Source organism: Myotis daubentonii, chromosome 1, assembly GCF_963259705.1.
Source record: "Myotis daubentonii chromosome 1, mMyoDau2.1, whole genome shotgun sequence".
Taxonomy (NCBI): domain Eukaryota; kingdom Metazoa; phylum Chordata; class Mammalia; order Chiroptera; family Vespertilionidae; genus Myotis; species Myotis daubentonii.
Window position 1 is genome coordinate 174,454,576 of NC_081840.1, and position 12,618 is coordinate 174,467,193.

The following is a 12,618-nucleotide window of genomic DNA, read 5'->3' on the forward strand; positions in this document are numbered from 1 at the left end:
AACCTATCAAACATTACAATATATTATCAAGCTAATGCCATTAAAACAGTATGACCCAAATGCATGAAAAGCAGATCAATGTAGCACAGTTCCCTAAATGGATCCAGCTGCACATGAGAGGTTAGATATGATAAAGGTGGCATTGCATATTAATGGCAATGAAACAGATCATTCAATAAATGTCTGGGGACAAGTGGAAACTGATCCAGAAAAGAATTTAATCAAGACAAACTCCATATGGATCAAAGGTTTAAACATAAAAATGAAACAATAAAAACTATATTTGGAGCATGGGAATGTTTTTGTTTCTTTGTTTCTGAGTGAGATAGTCTATTTGAAGTCTGATCCAAACTAAGAAACCATAAAGGAAAATGCTAATATATTAGGCTTCATAAACATGTTAAAAATAATCATGCATGGCAAAAAGACCACAAAGTAAAAACAATTTTAATAACCTAAAGAAAAAATTTGTAACTCATATTGTTGATAAAGGATTAGCTGCCATAATAGTTTGAAACCTCCTAAATGAAAACTAACAACAGATAGAAAAATGGGTAAGCGGGAAGAACTGCTAGTTCCCAGATATGATATACACATGAACTGAGATAGAAGAGCCCCTAGCCCAGCGGTTCTCAACCTGTGGGTCGCGACCCCTTTGGGGGTCGAACGACCCTTTCACAGGGGTCGCCTAAGACCACTGAAAAACATATCTATAATTACATATTGTTTTGTGATGAATCACTATGCTTTAATTATGTTCAATTTGTAACAATGAAAATACATCCTGCATATTAGATATTTACATTAGGATTCATAACAGTAGCAAAATTACAGTTATGAAGTAGCAACGAAAATAATTTTATGGTTGGGGGTGACCACAACATGAGGAACTGTATTAAAGGGTCGCGGCATTAGGAAGGTTGAGAACCACTGCCCTAGCCTGTTTGGCTCAGTGGACAGAGCGTCTGCCTGAGGACTGAAGGGTCCTGGGTTTGGTTCCGGTCAAGGGCACATATTTCTGTTGCAGACTCGATCGCCAGTCCCAGTTGGGGCGCTTGCGGGAGGCCACCAATCGATGTGTCTCTATTACATTGATGTTTCTCTCTTTCCGTCTCTCACCCTCCCTTCCATTATGTCTAAAAGTCAATGGAAAAATATCCTCAGGTGAGGATTACTAAAACAAACAAAGAAGAAAACCAGCACAACCTCATTCTTAATGAGAAAATTAAATTAAAAGAGTATTTTTTTCAGAATGGGAAAGACCAAAAGTTTGATAACACTGTAGAAACATGAATTCATTGGCTGCTGCTGTCATGTTTGTCGTGAAGGGTAAACATACATCCTCTGTCCTGGCGGCTACTTTGCCCAGCTCCAGGGGTGCATTTTACTTAGATACAGTGTGGATGGCGGCCCCTTGAAGTTGGGCTACCTGGTGGCCCAGACTTCTGTGGAAGGTCATCTGGCAAAATCTCTCAAAATTTAAAATCCATGTACAATTAGACCCAGTAATTTTGCCTTCTGGAATTTTCCCTGACTGTGTACATTTACAAATGTACAAAGAAATGCATGTTAGTACTGTTATGATAGCAAAAATTAGAGACAAGTATTCATAGTATATCCTCCCAATACAATCTATTCAGACATTACATAGAATAAGGCAGTTCTACTGATTCAACAGCAGAATGCTCTCCATAATATACTGTTAAATGGGGAAAAGCAAGTTGCCAAAGCATGCGAATGGTATGCTGCCACTAAAAAATGCATTTCTATATGTTTTTATGTGTAATATCTTTCAAAGTTTACACAGGAAACTATATTCAGTAATTGCTTTCTGAGAGGGGAACTAGGTGGCTTATATTTCACTGTATATATCCTTTGTTCCTTTCAAGTTTTGGACCTTGAACACTTGCTTAAAATTGTAAAAAGACATCCTATTGTAGTGAATAAAATAAACAAGAATACAAAACTTAACATTTCTTTTTCATCCCCTCTGGTTAAAATGTCTAAAGTTTTAAAACAGCACAAGCAAAAAGTTTCAAAGTGGATTCATCGTGACTGGATCCTCTACAGTCACTAAACTCTGATGTCAAAGCCATGTCCAACTCTAAGAATTGTACATGCCTTGCACGGTATAACAGTAATGATTAGAATTGCTTTAGGTTTATCTTTCCAATAATTCACATATCATGTACTCAAGTATTTGTGTATTTTGAAATCTATTCAAAATTTGCTACAACTTCTACTTCAGACAGTGACTCTATTGACAGCTTAAATAAAATAACATGAAAGGAATCAAACTTACTCAGGACTCGTAAAGATCGGTCACTCATTTTACAAACAGCCTGTGCAAAGGGAACCACCAGACTTCCCGAGTTCCTAGGATCGTGCATCACAGGACATTGAGGGAGCAGAAGGAAAACTGACAACGCTTCTTGGTGTGGAGAACGGCACGGAAGAGCTCCGAGCAGATGATCCCTGAGACCTGTAGTTATCTGCAGTTGAAACGGGATCCGAGAAAGAAAGGCCCGGGGTAAGTTTTGGGACCAGGGGTTTCATTCCTCCACTTTGCAACTAGAATCATCATTTAGTTTTCCTGAAACCTGTTGTTCATCATTCCTTGCATCCCACATGCCCCTGAAGTAGTATGTGCGAGCCATCCTTCCGATTTTATATTGGGGTGCATAAGGAAATAAAAGTGGATCATGTGCACGTAGGTGCTGAGGGACTTGTGGAGGTGGTTCAAGTAGAAAGTGACAGAGCAGGGATCCATACCCAGACCTGTCTGGGCTAAAATCTGCCTCGGCAGAGAAAATGCCATGTGTTCCCCTCTCCAGTCCTGTTGCAGCTTCCTCCTGGGCTCACCGGAAGGTGGTATTTTCTAGCCGCCCCCGCAGTTAGTGGGGCCATGTGACCGAGTTCTAGCTAATGCCACATGAGTGAAGGTGATGTACGACACTTCGAGGCATGGCCCCCAGAAACCTCTCACGTGACCTTACATACTCTTTCTTAATCTGCCAACCAAACACAGAAGATCTACTGGGGGGTTTCATGGCCCCAGAACCCAGAAAGAAGGAGCCTGGGCCACTCCTGAATTCAACTATGCAGAGGTTGGAAGGGTAGCAGACTATGCCACCCCAAAAGATGCCACTCTTGCATGAGGTTCATTTTAAATGTGTGTGTGTGTATGTGTGTGTGTGTGTGTGTGTGTATTTAATTCATTTCAGGGAGGAAGGGAGAGGGAGTGAGAGATAGGAACATCAATGATGAGAGAGAATCATTGATTGGCTGCGTCCTGCACACCCCGCCACTGGAGATCGAGCCCGTAACCTGGGCATGTGCCCTGGCTGGGAATTGAACTGTGGCCTCCTGATTCATAGATCGACACTCAACCACTGAGCCATGCTGGCCAGGCTTGAGGATCATTTTGAGCTGAAGGCAAGTAAGAAAAAACAGACTAGAACAAGCTTTCTGGCTTCCCCTCTATTTACCTGAAAACTGAATATAAATTCCTTTTGTGAAGGTGTCCTCTTATCCCCAACTTCCTGTACCAGGAAGAGGATAACCACCTTACAGCAGAGATGAGCTGGCACTGAGAAAGTCCACAGAAACAAATCTTACTAACTAGCCCTTTCCTACCATTCATTTCCCCATATAGTTGCCTTCCCACAATTTGGCACCTCTAGAAGCTCAAAGTCCTTTTCCTTTGTCTGGTCACTTCTCTACAAGATGATTGTACTTTACTAAGATGCTATATAAGCCCAAGTTCTAACCACCCCTTCAAATTTCTGATCCCTGAGTATATATATGAAGGATACACCCGTGAATAAACTTCGGTTTGTTTTTCACCTATTAACCTGTCTTTTCTCAGTCTATTTTGTAGGGTCTCACCCAATGAAACTAAGATGGATAGATGGGGAAAAAAATTTCCCTCTACAGGTGCCTCATATTTTCAATCCTCATGGAACTATGATGTGGAAAATAAATCTTCATTGTATTAAGCCACTGAAGTTTAGAAGTTGTTTGTGACAACAGCTAGCATTATTATACTATCTAATAGATCTCAGATACTCTTAACTATAGTGTCTGCCTCTACATGACGTAAGGGTTAAGTATGATGATATATGCAACAATAAACTGTAAAGTACTATATTATTATTATTACTACTACTACTACTATTATTATTATTATTACTACATCAGTGTTCTTACAATTAGTTTTCTCAGGATAAGGGATGAATTAGTAGCAGATTGACCTCAACTAGATTTGAGATTCATCTCAAGAAATAGAGACCAGCCTTTTCGGTCTCTTAGTCCAGGATTATCCTGCTTCCCAAACATGATAGAGGTTATTTACTTCTCAAGTAATGCTTTTCTCATATTGAAAATAAAAATATTGTTACCCTGGTTGGTCGGTTGGAGCGTCAACTGTTTACCAAAAGTGGCAGATTCCATTCCTGGTCAGGGCACATACCTGAAGTTGCGACTTTGATCCCCTTTTGGTGCATGTGTGGGAGGCGACTGATTGATGTTTCTCTCTCTCCCTTCCTCTCTCTAAAAATCAATAAAAATATGTTTTAAATGAAATTATAATCAATTAAGAAAGAAAGAAAATTAAAGCATTGTCATCTTCTGTATGTTTAAGTGTTCAAGGAGAAAGTAAGAGCCGGCACTTAATACAGCATCTGAAATACAACAACCACAAAATGAACACTGTCCCCTCTCTCTATCAGGTTCCCCTCACTCAACTCCCAACAAAAACTGCAATCATAATTGTTCCTGTAAGGCAGTGGGTCTCAACCTTCCTAATGCCGCGACCCTTTAATACAGTTCCTCAGGTTGTGGTGACCCCCAATTTCATTGTTACAAATTGAATATAATTAAAGCATAGTGATTAATCACAAAAACAATATGTAATTATATATGTGTTGTCCGATGGTCTTAGGCAACCCCTGTGAAAAGGTCGTTCGACCTCCAAAGGGGTTGCGACCCACAGGCTGAGAACCGCTGCTGTGGAAATTCTATTGCTCTTTTTCTCAAGTAAATATTGACTTTTACTGATACCGTTATAATTTAGCCCAGTTATTAATAATTGGAAAGGAGCAAAGAGAAGATCAAAGGTTAGCGACTTGCCATTGTACAGCTTTGCCAGGAAGCTGTGGTTTAACACTCCCCAGGAAGCCACTGGTTTGTCCCCACTGGGGGGGTGGACTGGACAGGGGAAGAACAGACACATGACCAGTGAGGTCTGGGTGAGATAGGGAAGGTACTTGTCTGTCAGTCATACCTGGGAACAGGTCATTGGCCAGAGGAGGTGTGGCCACTGCAAGTGCAGGAAGATGTGAGGTACTTAACCACTTAAACAAAGGAGTTCCCTCTGTTGTTGCTCTTGTCTCTCTTTTGCTCATGGGACTCTTGTTGCAGGGGCCTCACCCTCGGCTCCCTTGCCCTCGCCCACAGGGCCCACAGCCATGTGGACCCCACACACAATGGACTAATGGAATGCAGCAAGCCTACCGCTGTCCCAGACCCAGCTTCATTATCAGACGGAACTTTGGACTCTGGCTTTGCTTCTAGCTCTGCCAAAGCCCCAGGTTCATATCTTTCAGGACTGGATTAAGGGAAGTGGGACTTTGCAAACCCAAGGATGTAATTCATGCAAATAAAAATCACTCATCCTCCTGCGTGAGTCTCAGAAAATTCTTTTTCTCGAGATATGTAAGGACCCGACCCCCAGCACCCAGTGGGGAAGGGGATCCACCACTTTCACCGGTAAACATTACCATGAAAGAAATCCATTGCTTTTGTGTTAACTTCTCAAAGGTATCTTTTGCCATTTGTAGGTCCACATCAATGGAATGCATTTTTCCGGATTCTCTTTGGATACAAGAAATGCAAAAACACGCATAAACAAATGGAAAGGAACATTTCTAAGCTTCATATATCCTTATTTAGTTTTATTTTAGTACACATCAAGTATAAACTTTTTTTCTTAAAGCTTGCCTCCTTTCAAAATAATCCATTTCCTTGGCATAACAAAACGTGAAATCTATGTTCTCCTAAAAGTGAGGGTAGGTAACAATTTACTATCTCTAGAGTAGCTACAAATTTGGGCTGCAGTAACAGCAACATTTTACATGCTGCGTCTGAGAACTGATAGCATTTACCCGCCTCCAGCCAGCATACAGAGAACTGAAAATACATATCCCTCCACCACCCCGCAACCCCCACACACATGAACACATACACATTCCTTACCATCTACGGCTACATTACTTTGGGATTCCACTGTTTCATTAGCATGATTTTACTATTCCTAGAGACACCTGCCCAAGCAAATGTCTTGATTATTCATTATAGGAACTTCCTGAAAAGACCCATGAACTCTCCCATGGAAAAGCATCAACAGATAGTTTATGCCAAGTTCTTTGAACCTCTTGCCTCAAAATCCTTGCCCTGCAGCTTCCATCCATCCAAGATCCTTGTATCTTTTCCCAACATAACCAAGCCCCCTTTCCACACTGAAAAACTTGCCTTAAACTAAACTGCCAATTCTTAATAAATTTCAACCTGGCTTTCCCCCTCAGAAACACTACAAAGCCTGCTGGAGGCAAATGACAACAAGTAGTTAACATATAAATGCAAGAAGTCTGTCAGAAGGCTGATGGACTTTGATATTCAACAAGGGCTGAGAATCAGCATTGTATTACCCTGCTGCTGGCTGAATGGCTGAAGGCAATCCCCTAACCTGATAATTCTTTGTTTACCAAACCTTACCATTGATGTCTGTTCGCTTTGCTAAAGGGCAAATGTATATTCTAGTAAATAAAAAGCTATGGGTCCAGAGATTCAGAGAGCCATTCCACTAGAGAAAGGCCTGCAGCTGGTTCCTCCAGTGCCTTCCAAATATATATTTCTTGTCTAGTATATCCATTTGTGCATGACCCCTTCTCCAGATTCTGAATCCTTGCTGCAAAAGATTGTGGCTAAAGCCCTGTAAAGGTGTCCTGCCACCCTGGGCTGTGTTGATGATATTTGAGGAGTGTGCATTCTGCCAAACAGTTTGTCTTTATGTTCTATCAATAAATACTTTATACTTGTTGGATTAACAAACCAATAGTAACCAAAGGGCTAAAATATCATGCAAGTATTAAAGGATTGTAAAGTATATTCTTTTCAGCCTTTGACATCTTTTTTATTTTATTTTTTAAAATATATTTTTATTGATTTCAGAGAGGAAGGGAGAGGGAGAGATAGAAACATCAATGAGTATCATTGATTGGCTGCCTCTTGCACACCCCCTACTGGGGATTGAGCCTGCAACCCGGGCATGTGCCCTTGACTGGAATTGAACCAGGGGCCCTTGAGTCCACAGGCCAAAACTCTATCCACTGAGCCAAACTGGCTAGGGCCAGCCTTTGACATTTTAAGACATTTTAAGATGAACTTGAGGTTCATCACTCCTGGGAGGTTACATTTCCACTTAAAAAATTATATATATAGCTTTGTGCAGTGGCAGTATCATAGCCAATGAGGTTTATCTGAGGTGTGATTATTGCTAATTGAAAAAAAAATTTTATATATAGCCCTAGTCAGTTTTGCTCAGTGGATAGAGTGTCAGCCCACGAATTGAAGAGTCCCAGGTTAGATTCTGGTCAAGAGCACATACTTCTGGTTCAGGCTCGATCTCTGGCCCTGGTCAGGCTTGTGCAGACAGCAACCAATCAATGTGTCTCTCTCAGATGTGTCTCTCTCACATCGATGTTTCTTTCTCTGTCTCTCCCCCTTCCCTTCCTCTCTCTCTAAAAATCAATGGAAAAATATCCTCGGGTGAGGATTAACAACAACAACAATAACCAAAAATAAAATTATATATACACACACACACACACACAGACACACACACACACACACACACACACACACACACACATATACTAGAGGCCTGGTGCACAAAATTCATGCACGGGTAGGGTCCCTAGGCCTGGCCAGCGATCAGGGCTGATTGGGGCCTTCTGGCTGCCGGCCAGGGCCTTCCTTCGTTTCACGCCACCCCCTGGTGGTCAGTGCATGTCATAGCGAGCAATCGAACTCTTGGTCTCTGGGTCAAACTCTCTAGGGGACAATTTGCATATTAGGCTATACACACACACACACACACACACACACACACACGTATAATTTTATATATACATATAATTTTTATTTTATTTTTTCAATCACCATTTATCCCCTCCATGGCCTCTTCCACTTCCACTCACCCCCAGCCCAAGCCCCACCCTCTATAATCACAACACTGTTGTCCATGTCCATGAGTTCCCTCTCTGGATGAATGGAACAGAATGACTGATTTTAGAGGGCAGAGGGGTGGAGGGAATGAGACACATTTAATCAAAGAACATATAGGCATATATGCATAGCCCATGGACACAGACAATAGTGTGAGGGAAGGCCTGGGGTGGGGTGGGGGCTGGGTGGAGGGGGACAAAGGAGTGGAAAATAGGGGACATCTGTAATACTGTCAACAATACACTTAAAGAAAAAAAGAACTAGAAAAGAAAAAGATATTCTTAGTGTGGAAGAGACTAGAGTTAAGGAAGAAAGAAGATACACTGTATGGCAGAGTCCCTCACTTTCAGCCTGGAAGGACGGCAAGAGGAGGAAAGCGAATGGGAGGAACAGTAGAGAGAAGCAGTGTCCTGATTTCTCTTCTCCCACCTTTGTCCAGGATGCATAGAGATGAACAGGAATGCTTTTTTGAGCTCTAGGAATATACTGCCTCATGAGCTGCCAGGGGGAAGCCATGCCAGTTAACTGCCCTGGGCTGCTCTGGTGCCCAGGTGAAGTTGTTGGAGTGGCTGAGAATGCAGCTGGGCTAAGAACCAATGAGACAATAGTACAAAATAATGTTGAATGTAAACTGTAATTGAAAAAATTAAAACGAAAAAATGAACCAATGGAACAACTGAGTTGTGTAGGGGCAAGGAATAGCTGCAGCAGGGGTTAAGCAAGCACCACCTAGTGGCCAGGAGGGGGTTAGATGTGTACACCCAGTATCTTCTGAACCATGAGCCAACTTGAGGCCAACTCAACAAGGGGAGGCCTGGGACCTGACCCAGTACAGGACTGGAATGAGTTATACTGGCTGCAAACAGACTCCAGGGCACTCACCTCCAGAGAAAGCAGAGGGCAGCCTAAGGGTCCCTTCATGTTGCTATGGCCCCTTCACCTCCCTTTGTAAACTGTTTAATTAAACAAGAAAGCCATTGGACTGTGGTGGCTCTAATGGCATGGAGGCCTACGTAAAGAAACAAAATCTAAGCCTGTACATGCCTCAAAGTTATGGAATCAAAACCTAAGGACAAGCAGTCACAAACAGCCTAGGCTTAAAGCTATAGCCAATCAAATAATTTCCTTTCTTTGCTTCTGCACTTTCTCTATGTCAGTCTTTCTCCTGGCTCCCTGTTTGCAGAGCGCTCTTAATCACCTCCTGTTTCGCACTACCCCATTTGAATCAATATTTGTTCAAGTAAACTCTTAAGATGTTTAGAATGCCTAGGTTATCTTTTCATGGTTCTTAGTCACAGTACTGCTGAGCATAGAAGGAGGGGGAAAAATAGAAGACCAAATATTGAGTATGTTACAAAGGAATTGTTTAAACGACTAGGTCAGACCAAGTGTCAAACCAAATATGAAGTTAGATTTCCCTCTGCAATAGAGAGACTAGTTAAAGATAAATAGGATCTGTTTTCCTTACTGATGCCACCACAATAAGAACTGCCAAGTACAGCCTTGGCCTCGGAGTACAAAGGCAATGAGATAATACTCATGGAAACAAAGATCCAGAAAAAAACACCGTTCCTCCCAGTCAGAGAACAGAGAAGGGCAGGGTTGAGGAAGTAAACAATGTGAAATAGGAATTACAACTTAATAGTGGTCTAACAGAAAATTACTTTAAAAAATGGAAGAATTCTGTAACAACCCATGGAGTTTTCTATGTTGGACTTTTTGTTCATAGATACCAAAATTCACAAATTGAAATGACTGACTTAAAAGACTTCATTTAAAAAATTCCCCACCGTTTTAAATGAAGGTAAATCTCATATAAATATTACCTTTTCCTTAAAAAACTTGCAGTCAGACAAGCAGGAGATGAAAATATCATTCTAATTTCACTGCAAAAGCAATAACATAAGGGTTAAGTCGTAACATACAGAGAAGCATGCCTCCTCTTATCTCATGTCTAAATATATAATTGATGATGTGGAATCATTTTTAACGAAAATAACGATTCTTCTAAGAGCCCTCCAAATGCTGGTTATGCTTTGTGCATGTGACTACTACAACTTATCAACAGCCTTCATAGCTGATTTGATCAAGTAATCTAGAGTTAAATAAATCCATCCTTCTGAACACTAACAATGGAACTTCATAGAATAAACTATCTATCTATCTATCTATCTATCTATCTATCTATCTATCTATCTAAGCCTAAGTGACCATTTGACCAGTTGACTGGTAGCTATGATGGCACTGGATACCAGGGGGCAAACACTCAATGCAGGAGCTGCCCCCTGGTGGTCAGTGCACTCCCACAGCGAGAGCACCGTTCAGCTGGCCAATAGATGCCCGGCTCATGGCTGGCAAGAGCAGCTGCAGAGGCGCAAGCCTCTCCCACAGACACTCCCCCTGTGCGTCCCTCCCCCATCTGGACTGGGACTGGGATCAGGGCCTGCATCATGACTGACTGGGCATAAGCCTGTGGCCGCTCTTTGGTCAGGGGCGCACCGGTATCACCCTAGGACTAGAGAAGGGAGACCACAGTGGAGCAGCAGTGAGTCTACTGAGCAGTGGTGGCAGGTGCAGTAGGGCCTGGGCTCAGGTTCCTTCCTGGCCACCTGCTGCTTCGAGCACTGCTACATCCCTTGGGGGATGTTGGACTGCTGGTTCAGTCAATCCCCTCAGGCCAGGCCGAGGGACCCCCCACTGGTGCACGAATCTGTGCACCAGACCTCTAGTGAAGACATGAAAAATCACTCCTACATCTCCCTCACCTATCTAGGTGTCTGGGATATTGTACCTCCTCAATAGGGTGGGGAAAAAGTAGGTTTATAGTTATGAGTTCATGAAATAGAGTTCATTCTTGCATTATTTATTAATTATTGTATTAATTTTCGATACGAGCAACTATAAACCTACTCCCCCCCCGCCCCCCGAATACATCTGTTAAGTCTACAATGAATCAATGAATAAATCAATCACTTCTTCAAACTAAGAGGTGGCAGAAGACAAGGCTAAAACGCAAGTGCCTTCACAAGAAAGCCAAACCCTCATTCTTAGGTCTAGGATAAAGTGACCACGGCTCCAGAACCAAATAAAAGTGTCAGATAATTATTGGACAGAGCCACCTCTTAGTCGCTTCACGTTCATTACTTCCACTTGTCATTGCCATCCACTGTTCTGCCCGGGACTGGTTAATTCGGCTTATTTCTGGCAAGGTTTTCTTGGAAACATTTGTGGAACCAGTATCCTTCAAGGAAGAAAAATAAAAGAACCATCAGGAAAAGACACACACGTGCTGAGTAACAGGCAATCCCGTAATGCTTATGGCACAGGCTGTAGATAGGACCAGCCCTCTCAGGCAGTGGGGTTTGGTGGGAGGAGCTAAGGCATCAGATTGGTCTGGTCCAGTTCCTAGCTTTGGCTACTTTGCTTGGTCTGAGCCTTAATTTAGCACTTAGAAATGGGATAATACAAAATATTAAAAACAGGAACTCAAACAGATACTTGTAGGCCAATATTATTGCAGCGTTATTCGCAATAGCCAAAAGACATAAACAACCCATGTCCACCAACAGCATCAACAGATGAATGCTGTATATACATGCAGTGAATTATTCAACCATGAAAAGAAGTGAAATTCTGATACATGCTACAACATGGATGAACATTGAAAACATGCTAAGTGAAATATGCCAGATACGAAAGGACAAATATTGTATGATTCCACTTATATGAAGTAGGCAAATTATACACAAAAAGTAGATTAGGGGTTACCTGGGGATGGGAGTAATGAGGGAATGGGGAGTTAATATTTAATGTTTACAGATTTTGTTTGGAGTGATGAAAAAGTTTTGGAGATGGATAGTGTTGATAGTTGCATTCTACAACATTGGAATGCAATTAATGCTACTGAACTGTTCACTTAAAATTGGTTAAAATAGCAAATTTTGTAATATATGTACATATATTATTATTACCACAATAAAAAATGAGATAATAAGACCCAATACCTAGATCCCTTGGATCTTATTATTAGGTATACAAAGCTTTATATTATAGTAGGTACTTAATGAATACTAGTTTCTTTCTCCTCTTTAATAAGACACAGATTTTTACTTTTATATCAACAGTTTTTAAACTTCAGCATGCAGCAGAATCGCCTGGTGATCTTGTTAAAGCATAGACTGCTGGGCCCATCCCCACAGTTTCTGGTTCAGTAGGTCAGGGGTGGAGCCAAGAATGTGCACCTGGTGAGTTCCCAGGCGATGCTGATGCTGCTGGTTTGGGGACCACACTTTGAGAACCGTGGTTCTATACAATACTTGAAACCAAATGGCT

General features: G+C 41.7%; 1 protein-coding gene and 1 pseudogene across 2 annotated transcripts in view; one reads left to right on the plus strand and one right to left on the minus strand.

Moving 5' to 3' along the window:
- HERC6 (HECT and RLD domain containing E3 ubiquitin protein ligase family member 6) overlaps positions 1–12,618 on the minus strand; it is a 69,008-nt gene that overhangs the window by 29,173 nt on the left and 27,217 nt on the right. For both annotated transcript variants that reach the window (XM_059665681.1, XM_059665675.1), the window contains exons 9-12: positions 11,406–11,527; positions 10,113–10,172; positions 5,781–5,874; positions 2,303–2,492 (exon numbers count right to left, since the gene is read on the minus strand). In XM_059665681.1, coding sequence (XP_059521664.1) covers positions 2,303–2,492; positions 5,781–5,874; positions 10,113–10,172; positions 11,406–11,527 — 466 coding nt within the window. The remainder of the gene's footprint in view (positions 1–2,302; positions 2,493–5,780; positions 5,875–10,112; positions 10,173–11,405; positions 11,528–12,618) is intronic.
- On the plus strand, positions 7,499–7,581 carry LOC132223301 (U4 spliceosomal RNA; annotated as a pseudogene).